The following is a 20,862-nucleotide window of genomic DNA, read 5'->3' as shown; positions in this document are numbered from 1 at the left end:
AGGTAGTTTGAATGCATTTATTTTCTAGAAGTTAAATTTAAGCAATTTCATATATGTGACACTAATTTATTAAATTACTTCTAAGCCAGTTATTTTATATCTACTCATAGATTTTAAATTATTTCCTTAATTATATTCATTTCTATGTATTTCCTTGCCCAAGCCTGCTTGAGAAGGAAAATACATTCCTGGAATGATGTAAGCTTACGTTAAACTATAAAAAAACTATGTTATGTATAAAATCGACATTAGTAGATTTTAGATCAAATTGATGGGTCTGGACAACTATATATAGTCAAAATCTTATGCTCTTGAGAGAAACACAAAAAAATACACAATGTAAATTATGTAGTGTTATAAAAAAATAATATTTTAACACTCTTAAACACATTACAACATGAAAAAAAATGTTCTGGCCAATTTGCATTAAAAACAACATCTGAGGGCTTCCCTGGTGGCGCAGTGGTTGAGAGTCCGCCTGCCGATGCCGGGGACACGGGTTCGTGCCCCGGTCCGGGAAGATCCCACATGCCGCAGAGCGGCTGGGCCCGTGAGCCATGGCCACTGAGCCTGCGTGTCCAGAGCCTGTGCTCCGCAACGGGAGAGGCCACAACAGTGAGAGGCCCGCGTACTGGGAAAAAAAAAAAAAAAACAACAACATCTGAAAGAAATTCCTTTTGCCCCCTGTAAATTACATAGTGACTTGTCATTCAGGTTACTACTTAGCCTACCTAAGAATTGTACACTATTCAAAATTGGAAGAAGGGGTAGATTTTTTTGACCAGTCTCTAAACCTCTATACTTACATCGTTATAAGGTACTGGGACATGCCTAAATAAGAAATTCTTTCCACATGGTCTCACCCTCCCTACATTCATCACAACAGCTGTTTTGAAATATCTGCCCATCTTATAGAAAATGGAAGCATTATATCCATTATCCTGGTACAAGGTTAACTATCCACTGAATCAGTAATTATAATCAATCTCACTGAAAACAAAGCAGCCTCAATATAGTACTTTTTAACTTCATATAGAGAAAAAATTCTATCACTGAATTTGTGAAATATATATATCATCAGTTCCATAATCAATCATTATTTCTAAAACAAATTATTTTTTTTAATTATTCTATTTATTTTTGGCTGCTTTGGGTCTTCATTTCTGTGTGTGGACTTTCTCTAGTTGCAGCAAGCCGGGGCTACTTTTCGTTGCGGTGCACGGGCTTCTCATTGCTGTGGCTTCTCTTGTTGCAGAGCATGGGCTCTAGGTGCATGGGCTTCAGTAGTTGTGACACGCAGGCTTCCGTAGCTGTGGCTCGTGGGCTCTAGCACACAGGCTCAGTAGTGTGGCGCTCGGGCTTAGTTGCTCTGCGGCATGTGGGACCTTCCCAGACCAGGGCTCAAACCCGTGTCCCCTGCATTGGCAGGTGGATTCTTAACCACTGTGCCACAAGGGAAGCCCTATCATCACAAATTATAACTGACTTTTTCCAAGGAGATTTAGTTAAATAATCTAAAGGATATTTCATAGAAGATTACGACGCAAATCAAACAACTCTGGCAAATAGTGTTTTCAATATTGTGGCACGGAATTATTCACCAATAGACTCTTGCCAGGCAACTTGCTGAGACTGACTTACCGGCTGGCTATCACACACTGTGCACCTAGGCTGGACAGATGAGTTGTCATTCCTTTACCAAGGCCAGTACCTCCCCCAGTAATGAATGCTACTTTTCCTTGAAAACTATTTGGTGGTAGCATCACTTTTTGAAAGGGTGGAAAGAAGTTAGACTGAAAACCTTCATTGTTTTGATATAATATTTTTGTTCCATACCTAAAAAACTAAAAGAAAAAAAATGAATTGAAATTTGCATACTTATATTCCCACAAAAGATATGAATTTTTTTAAACATACTCTTTAATATTAATCAAATTCTTAGATTAACACAAACTTACTGTAAACATATTGGTACTGTATTTAATCAATTTTTATCCTTTTTCTGTTGGAATGTTAAGTAACATAGTAGAGTGGTTAAAAGCATGGGTTTTGGAGCTAGACTACAGAGGGCAGAATTTTCTCCCTAGTCATGTAACCTTCAGCAAGTTATTTAACCTCTTTTTGCCTCAGTTTCTTCTATAATAATAGAAGATAATAACAGAACCTTCCTCATAGGACATTATAAGGATTTCATAAGCTAATATGAATAATAAACCTAGAAAATTGTGTAGCACACAGAAAGCACTCTATAAATGCTAGCATTATTAGTTTATGTATTTAGCTTAAATTTTACTTCAAAAAAACTTACATAAAGCATTTTTGTCTTTTAACAAGAATAATTTGGATAAAAATCACATTCCATCTTTGAATCACTGAAGAAAATTATAAAAAGTCCTTTATAAGATTTATTAAACCAAATGCCTCTTCCCATGTTGTCTTCTGGATAATAAATTTAGAACAGATAAAAATATTTGTTATATTTAAAATGGGGGGATAAAATCAAACCACTTTCAACTGAAAACTATTTATACTGCCCTATCTTATATTTTACAGCTTACTCTCATATTGTCAGAATCACTGCTATTCTCTCACTTTTAATTATGAAAACAAACTTTTAAGTGTTAACCATAATAACAAACAATAAAGAGCTAATATTCATTAAGTGTTTACCATTTATCAGGATTAGAAACTAATCTTCACCACTCCATGAGATAGGCATTATTTTTACCCCATTGTTCAGGAGGGGCCCAGAAAAGTTAAGTACGTTGCCCAACTTGCAAAACCAAGATTATAACGACCTTGTATACTGCCTCCCTCTACTCACTGAGCTCCTACTGAGTTCAATGATCACACCAGTCGGGTATCTGATATTCCCCATCAGGTATGGTTATAAGATTAAAACTCCAGAATCGATAATTTCCTGCTAGAGCATTCTTGTAAGTTAAATGGGCTGCCATTAGTTGTTCTGAGATATCTACAATTTACCCTAAGGAAATAGAAATGTTGTCACTGATTTAGGATAAGGCTATTCATCAACTAGAAATTTAACAAGAAAATGCTTATAATATGATGTTAAGTAAAAAAGAAATATACAGGATGTTCTTAACTATAAATAAAAATATATACTTAGAAAAAAGACTAGAAGAAAATAACAACAGTTAGTAGTAGATTCAATATTAACCATGTGCCAGGTCTATGAAGGACTTTCAACAACCCTATAAGGTAAATTCTATTGTTACTCCCATTTTATAGATGAGAAAACTGAAGCACAGAAAGGTCAAGTAACTAACTTTTAAAGACAAATAATAATAAGTAGTAAAGATTCAAATCGAAGATGTGTCTGACTTCAGAGTCCATTCATTACCTTTCACAGTTACTATGTATGTCTAGGTGATGGGATCATGGAAGATTATTTGTTCTTTTTGTTAGTTTGATTGGTTCTTAGTAATTTCAAAATCTATTCAATAAATATGATTTGATTTTTTAACCAGGGAAAAAAGTTAGTGAAAGATAAAATTTGAAAACATGTATAAAATAATTGTGAAAGATAAATTTGCAAATCTGGTAATCCTCCATGCCAGTCATTATATTTCATTTACCTTCGTGTTGACAAAGCATTTTTTGGTACCCTTTAGCCAAAGCATGATAATCCAAGCAACTTACAATAATCTTTCTCTGCATAAATGGCAGTTTTACTTAAGGCTGCCACCAACTCCAGAACTATTACATTAAGATGATGAATCAGGAAATTTGCACAAGTAGGCTGGTGAGTTTATCGTTACCTAGTAATAAAGAAAAAATGTGTCCTAATTTCCCAACACTAAGATGAATTTTTATTTATTTAGTATTGATTTGTATAGGGAATTTTATCTGGTACTTTATGAAAGATAAATTAAGCAAGATATTTGCATATAAACTTTCTTTTCTTATTATTTTAAAACATTTTCTCAACCTCATAGAGGAAAGGTTATAAAGGTAAAAATAATCACATTTGAAATAAAAATTCCTAATAAGTGTCTACAATGTAACAGGTTACAACATAGCATAACAAACCCTTGTAAAGGGTTTGTTCTGATTTGGGAATTTGCTTGTATGAAAAAGTATTAGAGATAAACATGATATTATGATTATTGTGTTAACTCATTTTATTTATCTTTAGCATGTTTTTACTGAGCATTTGCTATGCTCCAGACACTGTTCTAGGCAATGGCAATACAGCAGTGAGCAAAACAGGTACAATATTCTACCCTAAGAGAGATTATCTTTGGGGGGGAGGGAAGATAAATTAAGTGAAATAGAGTATATTAAAAGCTAGTATGTTGCTGTGGGAAAGATACGGCATAGAATATGGGTAGAGTGTTGCTATTTTAAATAGAGTGGTCAGCAAAGGTCTCACCGAGGTGACATCTGAGCAAAGACCTAAAGGGAGTGAGGGGATGAGTTGCACGGTCCTTTCAGGCAGAGGGAAAACTAAAAGCAAAGGCCCTGAGAAGGAAGCATGCCTAGCACATTAGAAAGAATCAGAGGGCGAGTGTGGCTGAAGTAGAAGGAGGGAAGAGAAAGAGGGACAGGAGGTAAAGTCAATGAGGTAAAGGGGACTGGATCACACAGGCTGAGTCAACCACTTACAATTATACTCAAGTCAAGTGGGAAACTCTCCAAAGTTTTGAGCAGTGGATTGACATGAGCTGCCTTAAGTTTTTAGAGAATTGTTCTGGCTACTAAGTTGAGAATGGAATGTAGGAGGCAAGACTGGAAGCAGGGAGAGTAAGTATAATGTTTTTATGCCAGGCCAGGCAAGAGATGATGATTTAGACTGGATGCCAGCATAGAAGGGGTAAGAAGTTAGCAAATAAAATTACTTGCAGATGGGAAGGTCCCAGAAAATGAGGATATAGTGAATTACTATTGTACCTAATATTGCCTAATCCAATTATTTCTTCTTGCCTCAAAGTCCAACCTCAGCAACACATTGACCTATTTCACTAAAAGCAGACAAAGAGGTCTCTCCCTTTGATCAAGGCCATTTGGCAGATAGAGCCTTTTCCACTTCTCTCACCTTCACCTCAATACCTCTGCTACTTTTTGCATTGCCTTTGTGTTTTGGAAAGAATAAGATTTAACTGTGAGCTAGAAGGAAACAGATATGAGTCAGACAAAAGGCATTAGTCTAAGTGAGAAATAATGAGGACAGCAGAAATCAAGACAACATTTACCACAATATTTAACATGTTGATTAGCCTGAACTCAGAAGCCAACCAACTGGAAATGGTGAGCAAGGGAAGAGATGAAGATGACAGAGTTTTCTAGTTTAAATAGCTACATGTGGAGTGATGCTGTTACTGAAATGACTGGGCTGACACGAAAAGATTCAAGGTGGAGAACTGAAGATAACCAGTTCTGTATTAGAAATGCTCCACCTGGGATGCCTGTGGACTATTCCGGTGGAGATATCTAATCTGCAGTTGGAAATAAAATTTTGAAGCACAGAGAATAAAATAAATCAGGGCTAAAGCTAAACAGCAACATCATTTCACAAACTGTGAAAGCCTACAGTTCTATCACTGTTTTAGATGCAATGCAATGTGGGAGTTTCCCCATGCTGGAAGGGATCAAAGTATAGCTGTCCCCTTACTCTTAACTTACTTATACTTACGCAGGCATTTCTAATCTTAAAGTAAGTTATCATCTTAGGAAGAGACTATAGGACAGCTAAGATTGATTATTTTCTACCTGGAATTTTCTTTAAGAAGTAAGGGTTGCCAAACACCAATGAAATGCCTTCTAATATGAGCTCTAGGAAACCCTGGCTAACTTTAGAATTCCCCTCCTTTTTTTGATGTGCTTTATAATGACCTGTGGGGAATAATCTGAGATCTAGATTTTTTTTAACATTACGAAGTTAGCGTTATAGTTTTGGAAGGGAGTTTGTTTTGAAATTTCTTCACATTAATATTTGAGTTCTGAGGCTACCATTCATCGATGTGATTCCCTCTAGTGACTCCTTCACATCCTCTTTCTCTTCACCTAATATATTCCATCCCTCTCCAAGTCCCATGTATTTTACCTCCCCAGTCAGTATCTTTACTCTCCGTCCACTGCCTGAGTTCAAAGGTCCCTATCTTCCATCATTCACAAATACTAAGGGCCTATGCTACATCATCCATTATGTGGTCTCTGTCCTCCAGTCTCCCTTTACTCCAACATATCTGCAATGCTGTGCTCCAGAGTACTGCAAACCTGCTCATGGTACTTCTACCCTTAAGATCCTTGTATAAGGATCTTATATGACTCCCTGTATAAAGCCCAGATTCCTTAGCTTCACCCAGCACAGCAAGTCATTACGACCTGGCTCTTGTCCATCTCTCCAGCCTCATCTCCCTCTGCTTTTCCACCTTGAAATTTATACTCAAAAAAACAAAATATGCAGGGTTCCCCAAACACAAATTGTTTCCACCTCTCTACCTTTATACAAATTGATCCCCACCAAAAAAACAAAAACAAATTGATCCCCACCATCACTCAACATTCATCGTTCAAGGCTGAGGCTTCCCTAACACTCCCAACAGCATTATCATTCTCACCGCCATCTCTGTAACTTAATCAAATTATCTGTATACCAGCTTGGAAGTCCTAGAGGCGCTTTAACATGTTCAAGATATATCACTTACCCCTCTCTTCCCTCTGGCTCCTTCTCATAAATGCTCTCTCTCAGAGAGTAACATTTCCCTTAGCTCAGGGGTCAAAAATAGAAATCTGGGCTTCATCTCACATCACATACCCAAACCACTAAGTTCGGTTCATTTTAGTCCTAAATAGCTCCAACAACCGCCCTTAGTTCTGACCCTTACCACTTATACTTGCACTCTAGTATCCCCATCTCAAGTCTCACCTGATGATAATACTTTCCTGCTCACAATTCTGATGGTGCCATTCACTTCCTCAGCATGGCCCAATCTTCCTTCCTCACCCGCTACCACCAATCACCAAGACCTCTCAATATATCTCTTAAATATCACCAGACTTCAAGTCTCTCATGTACTGCCATTCCTTAGTTGAAGCCACCATGGCCTCTCATCTGGAGAGAAGATTACCCAGGTTGCCTCCATTCTCACCCCTATTTCCAGGCCTTCAGAACAAAGCTCTCACTCCTTAATATGGCTCACAGGCTGCTCCCTAGCCTGTCTCTCACCACCTGCCTCCTTACTTGCTACCTATAATCTAGTCTGGGCCTTCACATAGGCCACTCTCCTGCCTAGAACTTTCTTACTCTTACTTCTCCCCCTGACTAACTTCTACTAATCCTTCAGGTCCCAGCTTATATGTAAAACCCAAAAATTATACTCCTTAAAGTGATTTTTTAAATTTATTTATTTTATTTATTTTATTTTTGGCTGCATTGGGTCTTCATTGCTGCACACAGGCTTTCTCTAGTTGCGGCAAGCGGGGTCTACTCTTTGGTGCAGTGCATGGGCTTCTCGTTGCGGTAGCTTCTCTTGATGCAGAGCACGGGCTCTAGGTGCGTGGGCTTCAGTAGTTGTGGCTCACGGGCTCTAGAGCACAGGCTCAGTAGTTGTGGCGCACGGGCTTAGCTGCTGGGCTTAGTTGCTCCGTGGCATGTGCAATTTTCCCAGACCAGGGCTCAAACCTGTGTTGCCTGCATTGGCAGGTGGATTCTTAACCACTGCGCCACCAGGGAAGCCCCTATACTCCTTAAAACTGTACACTTCTCCCACTGTGGATGGGAAATGTTTCTTCCCTAATCCTGATGTTTCATTTCCCTCCAGGAGGGGAGCTGAGTTAAACTCCAGGCTTCTTTTTGCCCCCTTAGTCACCCTGTCCCCCTGGAAATGGTTTATCTGACCAGCAAATTTTGAGAGAATAATTGGGCATGAGTAGTCCTTCTTAAACCTTCTCCCTCTTGGGAGCTAGCTGCCCTCAGAAAGCAAATGTTCCTCCTCAGATGATAAGTCTGCCTAATTCAGGAAATCCAGTTAGCACTGGCTCTAAAATCAAACTGTAACAAGTGGTACTTTGGCCTCCATCTTTACTCTGGTTTTTCAGATGGGAGAAGAGGGATGCTATTTATTTGTACCCCCTCTAAGATCAAGAACACTCATCATGGGCTTCCCTGGTGGCACAGTGGTTGAGAATCCGCCTGCCAATGCGGGGGACACGGGTTCGTGCCCCGGTCCGGGAAGATCCCACATGCCGCGGAGCGGCTGGGCCCGTGAGCCATGGCCGCTGAGCCTGCGCGTCCGGAGCCTGTGCTGCGCAACGGGAGAGGCCACAACAGTGAGAGGCCCGCATACAGCAAAAAAATAACACATACCATAATAAACTATAATGTTACTAGATTCTTAAGCTTCCTGAGAGCAGGAATCAGCTCTTTTTCTCATGCTCATATCCCTAGTACAGTGCCTAACATATAGTAAATGCTCAATTTGCCACATAAATAAGTGAAGCCCACCATGCCCTGGTCCCCCAGCAACCTGTCCCGTCTCATCTCCATGAACTTCTCTCTGACTCCAATACTTTGCAAAGTCCACAATGCCAAAACACTTGAATTTTTAAAAATAGGTCATGCTCCTTCACTTCTTGATACATGCTATTCCTTACATCTAGATTACCTTTGGGATCCTGTACACTGCAACTCCTTCAAAAGTGAGCTCTAGGAGCCCACCTCCTCCCTGAAGCCTTCCCTGCCTCCTCTAGGCACACACTGCTTTGTTCATATATGCATTCTAATAAACATCTGCATTTTCAGTCTGTTGATGTCTGGTGATGACCCACTAGAATATCATTTTTCAGACATATTCTGAATGAAGATCTAGTAAGAAATATGCCCTATACAAAACACAGTACATGCATTAAGTCGTGTGACAGATATTCCATATTTACTCTGTGCTATGAACTACTCTAGACCTGGGCATACAGCCCAGGTGAACAAATCACATGAAAACCCTTGCCTCCAGGAAGCTTATATTCTGAAATTCTGAGATGGGTAAAGAAAGATTTCTTAGGCTTTCTGGATAGAAAAATGAAAGAGAGAAAAAAAGAAAAGGAAAGGAAAGGAAAGAAAGGGGGAGAGAGGGAGGGAGGGAGGAAAGAAAGAAAACTCAAAACACAAACAGGAGGAAAAAAAAAACAGCTGGCCTTACACTTCTTCTTGACAATAATCAGCATCAGAAAACAATGAAACAATGTTGATGAAGTTCAATGGGAAAAATAAATGTGATACATCCAAGCAAAATTATGCCTATCTACCCATCCTTTTACCAGCACAAACAAGATGCCTGGAATGATGTTAGCGAAATGTTAACCCCAGTTATTTCTGGGTGGCCAGTTTGGGAACATGTGTTACTTTGCTTGTTTTAATTTAACTATATTTATTACTTGAATTCATATTGGCCAGGTATCATTTTTATAAAAATAGTAGTTTTTACTCTTGATTAAAAAAAGGAAAAAGAAAAAGAAAAAGCAATGTGCACCACAGATACAAAGAATGAATTTATGAAAGGAAGAACAGTAAATTTAAAAAAAAAAGTTTCACAAAGTAAACTTAACCTTACTACATTAGGTTTTCTACTCTATTCCACTTTATTTTCTACTCCATTCCACTTTATTTTTCTTAAACTCATTTTGTTCCACTAAATTATTTCAAGGTCCATTCATGAGTTATTATCCATAACTTGAAAAATACACATGAGGCTATTAGCTCAAGGACAGTAGAGATACTTTTCAAGTAAGGATCGCCAAAGAACGCCCAACACTTTGTAGGCACTTAATTAGCATTTCTTGATAAACTACTGAATGAGTGAATGTTTTCCTCATTAAAACTGAAAGCGGGACTTCCCTGGTGGCGCAGTGGTTAAGAATCGCCTGCCAAGGCAGGGGACACGGGTTTGAGCCCTGATCCGGGAAGATGCCACGTGCCATGGAGCAACTAAGCCCGTGTGCCACAACTACTGAGCCTGCACTCCAGAGTCCACGAGCCACAACTACTGAGCCCATGTGCCACAATTACCGAAGCCCGTGTGCCTAGAGCCTGTGCTCCGCAAAAAGAGAAGCCAGTGCAATGCGAAGCCCTCACACCGCAACAAAGACCCAACGCAGTCATAAATAAATAAATAAATAAATAAATTTATTTTAAAAAAAACTGAGAGCAAGTTTCATACTTTTTTTTTAACCTTTGCATCCCCAGGGCAGGCACAGAGCCAGTTCTCATTAAACGCTGCACTGAACTGAACCCTACTAGCTACCAGCACAATACAGCACTTCATAAATAGGATGTATGACAAATGAAACATTTCTCAGTTTCTTGGTAACTAAAATATTCAAATCAGGGGCTTTAACTGAAAAAACTTGTATTTGCTCACAGAAACATTATGCTGCCTGCAACAATCTCCCACTTAACAGATGTGAAGACTTTTCCTTTCCCAGTAATTCACACCCAAGCCTGCATGTGCCAGGGAGGAGAGAAACACCACCTATAAGGGCCTCCCTTGCCTTCAAACCCCCATCCTCAAAACTTCCATTTTTCTTAAGCAAAGGAATTTCACAACTGTCAGATTACAGTTAATTTTTAAATGAGTTCATTTTCTCCCTCTCATGCTGTATTGTCTAATGGTGTCAGAAGAGCAGGGATACAGTCTCTGTGACCTTATTACTACAAGCCTAATGATTTGTGTTTTTAAAAAAAAATTCTCTGAAGACTTTTCTTCTTCACAGAGTCTTTGTAGGATTCAAATGAGAGAGTTAAGAAGGGATCTGAAAATGTAGCTTTCTTTTACAATAACCTAGAACCTAAATCTTTATAAGAGAAAACAGTATCAACAAAACCCTAGCCTTGAACAAATTTCACTTTTTAAAAGGTAGTTCTTTCTTACTTCAGAGACTCATTATACCATTTCCTTGTGTTCAACATTTGCAATTTGTCCATGTTTTTCAAAAAAGAAAACCATGGCTGCCCATTCTAACTGAAAAAAAAGTTTTTTCACAATTGGCAGATTAATTTTTCTACCTGGCTAAGGAAATTGTGAACTCTGGTTTCGTTTAGTTTAGCTCACTAAGATTTTTTTTTTTAATTTAGTTGGGGGAAGGGGCTGTCTTGGATATGACTTTTTTATTTTCCTTTCTCTTTCTTCCCCCCTCCAGCTGTCTTCTCTTGCACACTTTATTCTGATTATTGGTCTAGTGGAGAGATGTTGACAAAACAAAACAAAATTATGAGGGTGAAAGTGGTGGAAGCCAGCCTGAGATGCAGCTCGCCCAGCATTATCTCTAGGAAGGGAAGTTTTTTATGTGAATATGTTTGTATTAATGTTTAACTGGACTAAAAATTGAAAGAATTCCTTCATTAAAAAATAAAAAACTACAGATAAGGCCAATGCTTCCGCTGGGCCCCACTCCCCACCCCGTCCCTCTCCCACTCAGAGCTCTAAAGGCCGGTGTGTACAGCGTCCTCTCTTTCTACTTACACACAACTTTGAAACTACTAGGAATGGGAACCAGTGAGAACCACGGCGTGCCCTCCCCACCCCCATCCCCACCCCAAACACAAACATACACCAGGACTTCCTCCGACAGCAACCCAAGGCGACCTTCCCACTTCATCCCAGTCCCCGGGTTCCCGCTCCTCGCGAGATTCCCCAGAAACCCCAGTCCTCTGTCCTCTCTCCGCGAGATACCCTGTCCTCGCTCCTAGCGCCCCGGTAACGCGAGTCCACGCTCTGCGCTTCGCTCCGCTAGTCCCCCGGACAGGGCGTCTGCGGGGAGAGCGCAGGACCCTCGGCCCTTCCAGCACCGCCTTACCCGCCGAGGACCGCGGCCCCAAACAAAGAGGACACGGCTTAGCAGCGCCATGTAGAGCCTCCCAACTTCTGGCCGGAAATGCAGGGGGCGGGCCAGAAATCCTAGAGCTATGGGGGCTGGGCTGGGAGCGGGCGGGCCCTGGAGGCCGAGGGGCCTGGCGCGTTTCCACCCGGGTCTGAACCCCAGGGCGCTGCCTCGCTTTGCCTCTCTCACGCTTTTCCTTGCTGTCTTTCCCTTTGTTGTCCCGATTGTTTTTTATAGGGCTGGTAATGGCGGTTTATATGTCCTTGTGTTGGTGGACGAATTACTGTGCCAGAAAAGTTTTAAAGACTGCAGAAACAAAAGGCATGTATACACTGCCGGAGTGCTAATGCCTTTTCAGTAATTTATGTCTACTCCTGAAGTGCATGTTTAAGTCCAAGCTGAACCACACATCATCAGAATAATAATATATTTAAGACAGCCTCCATATTCCTAAGGGGAAGTGGCTGAAATCTAATAAAAGTTGCAGATTCCGGGCAGCTTTGATGTTTCCAAGGACACATCGACTTTTATCTTATCGCCGAGAGACAGCGGGGCTCTGACCCTCCTGCTTTTGCTTTTTCTCTCTAAGGGATTAATAATATTCACTTCAGAATTAAGGGCAGATCTCTTGTTTATCATTCTTCATCTTAATGTAATGTACCTGTTGACATCCTGCATAAGCACAGATCACATTTCTTCCTCACTTCTAAAATGTGAATATAATTCATACCTAACTCAAGATTATTGTTAAGATTAAAAGAGGTTGCTTGTGAAGCCCTAACTTCAGACTGGTGACTGGTATGTGACATTGAGAGTTTACTAAGTGCCTTGCATTTTCTAAGTGCTGAGAAATTTAAAAAGCAGACCAGGACTGGACTTTCGGAACCTGGCCTGGCATTCACAGGTAGACCATGCTAATCTGTTAGACATAAACCATCTCACAGAATACCAACCTCAGACAAGTTTACTCTGAGATCAGAAGGTGAGACAAAGCAAGTCCACTTCACAATTTTGTGTAAGCACAGACAAAAACAAGTTTCCGGTTGTCACCCACAAGTACCTGACAACCCAGCTCTTGGCCCAGATGAGTGGCTATTTCTTTACCAGTTACAACTTTAACTTCATTTTAGTCTCCCCTCACTATAGGTAAGATTTATTGAGATCCTCCTTCATAGAATGGCCTGTGCTTTCTGACAGTATCCAATCCCACTTCCTTAGACCATCTCCCAAACCATCCAAGTCCAAATACTATAATAGGTCCTTTCTGACACACTTTTTCAGAGACACTCCATGATATCCCATGGTGTGTGTCCTACCTTGATGCAAAAAAATAAATAAACCCAACTGGTTCAACTGTAGATGTGTCCCTGGTGGTCTTTGGCTGGAGGGCATTGACAGTGCGCTTACAGTATTAACTCATTGTCTCAGTTTGGGTTCCTCCAAAGCAGATCCTGAGAAGAAGATCCACTACAAGTGACTCACTGGGGAACTTTGGAATACCAGTAAGAAAGGGAGGCAGACAATACAGGGTGAGTTATCCAGTTAACTAACAATGTGGGCAGTTAGACCAATGCCACAGGGAAACTCTGGGAGAAGATGGAGAGCACATGCTGCTATGAAGTGAATATCTGTGTTCCCCCAAAATTCATATGTTGAAATCATGACCCCCAAAGCGATGGTATTACAATGAGAAGTCAGCAGTTGCAAACCAGAAGGGGACTCTCTGTTGGCACACTGATCTGGGACTTCCAGCCTCCAGAGCTGCGAGCAATACATTTCTGTTGCTTATAAACCACCCAGTCAATGGTATTTTGTTATAGCAGCATGAACGGACTAACACACATACCTCAGAGAAAGCCCACCTTCTCATGATCTTGAGAGTGAAGGAAAAGAACAGGACTCTAAGGATGAGTAAGGTTGAATTTCCCACAATCATGGATGGATGGATGAGGACTAAGAATGGGACTTAAATAAAATAAAATGATATTACTTTCACTCCTGAATATGGGGTTGAAAATTCATATACACTGCACCTGTCTTGAATGTGACACAAAAGAAATGATCATATTAAATTTTTTTAATTTTTAATTTTTCTTGAAATTGCAGGGCCTAAAAACACACCATGACTTCTGCCATCCTTCCTCATTGTTCAGCCTTAGCATCTGCACCCCAGTTCCTCACACTTTCTCCCTCCCATCCCCATCCCACATACACACACATAAATACACTACCATCTTAGTGTGGCTGCCTCTGACCCCCAACATCAAAAGTCAGCTTCAAAGTCATTTTCTCAGAAAGTTACCTTGACTCTGGACTAGTGTAGGTCTCCCTGCTAGAGCTGCATCCAAGTTTGGTGATATCTGATACTTACACACTTTTGGGAGCCTTCTTTAAGAAAAAAGAATACCAAATTAGGTACAAAAATGAATATTAATTTAGAATGTAAGAAGAAATCATAACAAATTACAAATGTCAAAAAAATCTGTAATATCACACATTTCATACAATCCAGAAAAGTAAGGTAGTATGTTTAATTACTTAAATGCTTAATTACCATACCACTATTTACACTTTTCCCCTACATTTTTTTGGCTGCATTATCTTTGATCGCCTCCTCATATATCAAAGATTTTGTAAGCACATTTTCTATAGAGGGAGTAGGAAGTTTGGGTGCTAAATCATGTGACTGCACACATATACAGACTTGCTGTTTATAGGACTGCTACAGATTTGTATCCTGCATAGACAGAAATTCTGATAAATTCTATTGTGTCCAATTCCCATCATACACACACAAAAAGTATGGTGCATCATAATAGTAAATACTGTATTGCTGAATATTTCTGACAAAGGAAAACTTCCGTTATGACTGCATCCATGAAACCATATCCTCTGCTTACAATTTTACACAGTTGATACTAACTTCTTATTCCATACACTTCAAACATTTCAAACTTTGCTTCTCCTTCAATCCTCATATTCTTCCAGGACTGGACACCATGGGACACATCTATATCTCAATACCACCTCTGGCCTAGACATGGATGTCACAAGGTACAGAGAAAGTATATTTCTGGAAGATAGTCCTATAGCAGTACAACTAAAATTTACTTACACCTATACAGAAGAGACAACTAATCACAAAATATTTCTCATTTAGTCCAAGTCTAAGCTATCCCCAATTCAACTTCCTCTTAGCAAATCCCCCAACTGCTGGTGGTCACCCCAACATCATCCAACAGGAGAGGAGTTTTGACAAACAGAAGTGGAATGAAAAGTTATTTTAACCACAAATGTTAAGATATCTTGCAACTTTTACTAAAACATAAATGCCTCTGTGTCCTTGGAAGGATTGTGCAAGTGAGGGGACCTGAAGTTTACTTGTTCCACCTTGTTCTACATTTTCACAGAGCCCTGAATTTCCCTTTTGTAGCTCTTGTCACAGTTGCAGTTGCATCTCTCTTTTATGTATTAGAGGGGAGGTGTGGGGGTGAGTGTCTTTTTTATTTACTATCTTTCTATCTCCCATATCTAGCAAATGACTGGTAACATAGCCCTCAAGAAACATTTGTTGCATGAATTTGTAAGCACTGAGACTGTTGCCATTTCTAAAGCCAGTACCATAAATATAATTTAGAGAACTTGTAGCATTGACAGTCACTACCAAGGAATAGACTGGGGGCTCAAAGAGACCTTTCCAAATTCAGTGAGTTATTTCAATTAGGCTGGAGCCATGGGGTTTGACTTCAATGACTGAGGATATATTATTAATGAAAGCTAATATCTCTCAACGTTTTTCTCTTTGTCAAACTCTTCAGCATCCTGTGCACACATATCAGTAATCCTCATGAGCTTTCATGAGGTTGTCGACTGAAAAAAACAAAACACAAAACCTAAAAGTTGAGAATTATGTTTTATTTGGCAGACAAAACTGAGGACTTAAGCCAGGACACAGCCTCTCAGATAGCTCTGAGAGACTGCTCCAAAGGGGTAAGGGAGGAGCCAGGGTATATAGGAGTTTTTGCAACAAAGACCAGGTAGTAGGAACTTCAGAAGATTGCTGTTAATTAAAGAAAACCAGACATCTCAAGTTAAGGAATTTAGCACTTTTCTATGTATGGGAAGATGCAAGAGTCTGGGCTTACTGAAATCATTCCTTTGATTTGCGCCCTAACCAACCAGGATCAGTATGCTGTTCTTTCCCATCCTGAGTCCTCTCAGGATGCACCGTCGGTGGCTACAGCAGCTGAGGGCTGGGCAGTGGGCAGCCTGTTTCCATCCTGAGTTCCCTCAGGGCTCACTGTAAGGGGTGGCTGTAATGTGATGGCTTTATGGCTGTAACATCCTTTGTTTACTGATATGGCAGGCAACATTTTTCATTCACAGGTTTGTACTATTATTATCCCCATTTGAAAAACTGAGGCACAGAACAATTAGGCAAACTTCCCAGCTAACAATGATAGTATGTGAGCCCAGACCTGTCTGGCTCTGGGGCCCAGCTCGCAGCCATTGCTAGTAGGGTGTAAATATGGGAGTCAGACTGCTGAGGTTCAAGCCAAGCTACAGGTCTCACTAGATGCCTAATGTGTAGCAAGTTATGAACTCTGTTTGATTTTCTTATCCGTAAAGTACAGATAAGAAGAGTGTTTATTTTGTAAGGTTCTATACAGGTTTAAATGAAATAACATATTTAAAGCACTTAGAATAGGGCCTGGCATATAGAAAAGAGCCAGTAAACACTCACTGTTATCATGCACATCGACAAAGGCAATTGTTAACCCAGGATTAGGGGGAAACCCCTGGCATCATTATATAATGATTTTTTCTTTTCCCATGCAATCACAGTCTCTTACTGTTAAGCAGGTTCAACAAGATTATTACCCAGAAGATAAACTACTCCAAGGGAGGGAAAAAAAGGAAAAAAACTTACAAAATTCCTGCTCAAGAATTATTGTCTAGAAATTACATTCAATGCTTTTTAAACTTTTGTTAGAGAGTTTTACAAAAACCTAACATATAGTGTCCAAAATAAGTTTACCAAGTTCTGTTTGTACAAAATTATGCCTCACAGCTTCTGCTCAAGGGGAAGAGGTTGAAGAGGGTGATCAGTCCCACTTAGTTTGGTACTGTAATGGGGATACAAATTAAAAATAATAGACAATTCTCCCTGTTGAAAATAAGGGGAAAAACTCTGTTATCTCCCTTTTTTTAGAGCATTTACTTTAGAAAACTTATAATTGTAAATTCTTTCTCTTTCTCTTTGCAATGTATGTAAATATTTTTTATAAAGCTAAATAAACTTCTTGATAGCTTTACAATCCAGCAATGTCTTTCTCAGAGACCTGGGGGCCATTTCTTAGAAACGTAATTATCAAGAAAGAGAGTACCCCATCTCCTAGTTTCTGTGGGAAGGTTTAATATTTTATGGAAAGGCAGAAAAAATTTAAACATAAAATTTTTATCTGCCTATATAAGCCTCCTCCCTCCCCTTTAATGTGTATTGTGTATCTGCATTAACCAGACCTCCTTAGGAGATAACATTCCGTCTTTTTTTTTTTTAACCATATATATATTTTAAAGTATTTGTTTATTTTTAGCTGCATTGGGTCTTAGTTGCAGCTGGCAGACTCTTCGTTGCAGTACACAGGCTTCTCTCTAGTTGTGGTGCGTGGGCTCCACAGCGCACAGGCTCCAGAGCATGTGAGCTCTCTAGTTGTGGCACGTGGGCTCAGTAGTTGCATCACATGGGCTCTCTAGTTGTGGTGCACGGGCCCTAGAGCAGCGGTCCCCAATTTTTTTGGCACCAGGGACTGGTTTCATAGAAGGCAATTTTTCCACAGATTTGGGGGGGATGGATCAGGCAGTAACGGGAGCAATGGGGGGAATGGTTCAGGCAGTAAGGCAAGCAATGCGGAGCGACACATGAAGCAATGAAGCTTTGCTCGCTTGCCCACTGCTCATCTCCTGCTGTGCAGCCCGCTTCCTATTAGGCTATGGACTGGTAGCAGTCCACAGTCCGGGGGTTGGGGACCCCTGCTCTAGAGTAAGCGGGCTTAGTTGCCCCACGGCATGTAGAATCCTAGTTCCCCAATCAGGGATCAAACACATGTCCCCTACATTGGAAGGCAGGTTCTTAACCACTGGACCACCAGGGAATCCCCAACATTCCTTCTCAATCTTGTAAAGGGTCAGGATGATCTACTACTCAATAGCTCCTCAGGAGATAACCTTTCTTCTTAATCTTGTAAGGGGTTATGATGGCCTACTACTTGTTTTGTACATTTAGATCTGGATTGTATAAATGGTCAATATGTAATTTGACATGTAACCCTTTGTCTCAAAAACTAATATAACTGTGCTTTGATCTCTAATGGGTAAAATAGTCCTCGGAGCTATTTGAAAGACTGTCTCCTGGGTTATAATCCTCAAGTTGGCTCAAATAAAATTTTCCCTTTCTGTCTTAGATCAACTATTGATTAATTTTTTCATTGACATATGCATGGTATGGTTGGCAGGATATCAGAGATACCCACCTGAGGACACCTGGAGTCTACCCCAGACTGTCACTTGGTACCAGCATAGGCCCATTGAGCCCCACCAGCTTCTCAGTACTCCTCAGGTGTTCTGGTGAGTTCTCCTGATATCTGGATCTCATTGATTTTAAGTGATGATTCTAAATTTTTATTTGAGCTGTTTTTACTTAAGACTTGGAATCTTAAGGGGCACCAGTGCATTTCTAAGGCAGGAACCTAGGGGGATCTGGGCAGGAGATTCAGGGACACATAGGTGGCTGGGTTTTTTAAATTTGACTTAAATTGACAAAACAATTTGATATATGTTCAGAACAAAACTTTTGTTAGTGGTATGAAAGATTGAATCATTCAGCTCTGAAGAACAAGGGGAATTTGCTCCTTCCAGCCACAAGGTGTTCTTAGGTGACTAAGAACATAGTGGAAGATCAATCCTCACGATGTGCAGTGAGGTCCCCACAGAGAACCCCACTATAATCATTAAGTAAATACTGCTCTTCCAGAGATGCACGAGATAAGGACTGATCATCCAGTGCTCCAAGCACCCACAGTGGTTTCAGACTGTCAGAGGGAGAAACTGAGACACGTAAAAGAGTTGAACCAACCCAAAGGCAACTCCTTGGGGAGCTAGACTCAGAGGAAGCACACATCCAATCTACCACACTGTCCTCAGAAAGTTGTTCAGATCAGATCTAATATCTGAATTAGATTACCAAATTATTAATGTAAAATTGTTTCTCAAAGGCCAAACAGTTCCTGGGAAGATAGCCACCCAGGGGAATACCAGCTGGGTTTATGTATACTTGCAAGTACTTACTTATTTGGGTATTAAAGGAAATCCCACCCTGAAATGGCCAAGATAGGGTTCTTTAGGCACTCCAAAACTGAACTTTGTGTTCACAGTTAAAGAAAGCCAGTGGAAGGTAAGTTCTTACCATGGCAACCAGTCTGCTGGATCTCTGTCTGCAGGATCTACTGGAAACAAGAGTGGTAATAGTTTTTCTCTTTTCTAAAATTAGAATAGTAGGAGAAAATACGTGTAGGGCTAGCTTCTTGGATTCTTTGAATTAGAAAGACTTCTAAACTGTTAAAATTTTAGAGACCTCTCATCTTAAAACATTGTATTTATTTTAATTGGTGTGCAGAAGCCCCCACAGGTTTCAAAATTCCAAAGTGGCCTCATTGAAGGATTTGTTGTAGAAGGCTAATGAAAGATTGATATAAAAGGTACCTAAAACAAAAGACTTCAAGACTGATGTAATTACTGTTCCCCTCTGTCCCCCTTTATTTGAGTCCTCATTCTAGTAATCCTCTGAATTGCCTTTCCACTATGAAGAGACTATTGAATGGTTACCTTTAAGAATGGGACCACCTGAGGCTCTAGGTGAGCCTCTTCAGATCAAAGGCCAAACTGAGGGCCATAGTTAAAGAATTTTTTAAACCCAGGGAGAATCCGCGAATGTTTTTGTAAATGGATTACCAAGAGGGGAAGCTACCAGTCTAACAGAACCATAGCTAATGTTGAGGGCCTGATTGGATTTCTTTTTTTCCTTTGGCCTTCTCCCCTAAGCTAAAGGAGGGAGGAGGGAAACAAAAACAATCCAACATAGCTGAAAAAGTATGTCAGCCCTTCGATATAATTTAAGTGGCCACTCAATCCTTTGAGGAATTAAAAACAGCTGTCCTTGTTTTATAAGTCTAGTCTTTACGGGACCATATGTGTGTCTCCAGAAACAATCCAAAGCCCACCAATCCTTTTACCACTCCACAAACCTCCCCTATTTATCCCCTTAGTGGGGATAAACCTCCCCTTAAGTGGCTTGTAAGTATTGAAAAAATAAATTCTGGCTTTAAGGGAACAAAATTTCCTCCTAAGGGGAACTTGCATTTCCTCTCTTATGCCTTTGAGATATAAAGTCATATATCTGGTCTTCTTTAGGAACTCTTAGGTAGACCATCTTTTTAAAATGCAAATTTCAGGATGGTAACTCTTAGGGAAAGAAAAAAACAAAAGGGAGATAGTTAATTTGGAACTTGACTTGTCAAGAACAAATACACATCTTAAGTGTCTTCTCAATAAATAATAGCAAAAAGGATTTAGCCATCTAAACAAATGACCTTGATTTGTTCCATCTGCCAGAAACCCAATTTGAATCCAATCTCTTTTGTAACTGGTGGGTTTTATATTATTGTACCTGATTCATGGCTGAAATTTTGTTATAGGAACTATGGGGTCTCTGTGTCTGTGTGTTTGTATGTATCTACATAGGTGTGTTTTAGATATATGGTATTGCTAAAATTAATTTATAAAAGAACTCTATTTACTTGGCTGAAAGGAAATTAAGTGCTTATATAAAAACTCAGAAATATAAAAGAAACTAATCCAAATGAATTTCAGTGTCACATGATCTAAGATTAACTTTAATGAATGAAAACAAGTTTAAGTGTGTTGTTTTAATTAATATAGACGTGTCTTTAGAGTCATCAACATTAA

General features: G+C 39.9%; 1 protein-coding gene across 2 annotated transcripts in view; it reads right to left on the bottom strand.

Moving 5' to 3' along the window:
* Positions 1–11,909, bottom strand: part of DECR1 (2,4-dienoyl-CoA reductase 1) — a 50,813-nt gene extending 38,904 nt beyond the window's left edge. The window contains exons 1-2 of one of the 2 annotated variants that reach the window (XM_019925158.3): positions 11,815–11,909; positions 1,642–1,844 (exon numbers count right to left, since the gene is read on the bottom strand). In XM_019925158.3, the coding sequence (XP_019780717.2) occupies positions 1,642–1,844; positions 11,815–11,865 (254 nt within the window). In that variant the 5' untranslated portion in view covers positions 11,866–11,909. Of the gene's footprint in view, positions 1–1,641; positions 1,845–2,308; positions 2,333–11,814 lie in introns of those variants that run through there. The other variant, XM_019925159.3, reaches the window with a different exon arrangement.
* Positions 11,910–20,862: the final 8,953 nt, after the last annotated feature.

Source organism: Tursiops truncatus, chromosome 17 (assembly GCF_011762595.2).
Source record: "Tursiops truncatus isolate mTurTru1 chromosome 17, mTurTru1.mat.Y, whole genome shotgun sequence".
In the NCBI taxonomy this organism is placed as follows: domain Eukaryota; kingdom Metazoa; phylum Chordata; class Mammalia; order Artiodactyla; family Delphinidae; genus Tursiops; species Tursiops truncatus.
Note: the sequence above shows the minus strand (reverse complement) of the source record. Positions and strands in the feature narration are given on the sequence as shown.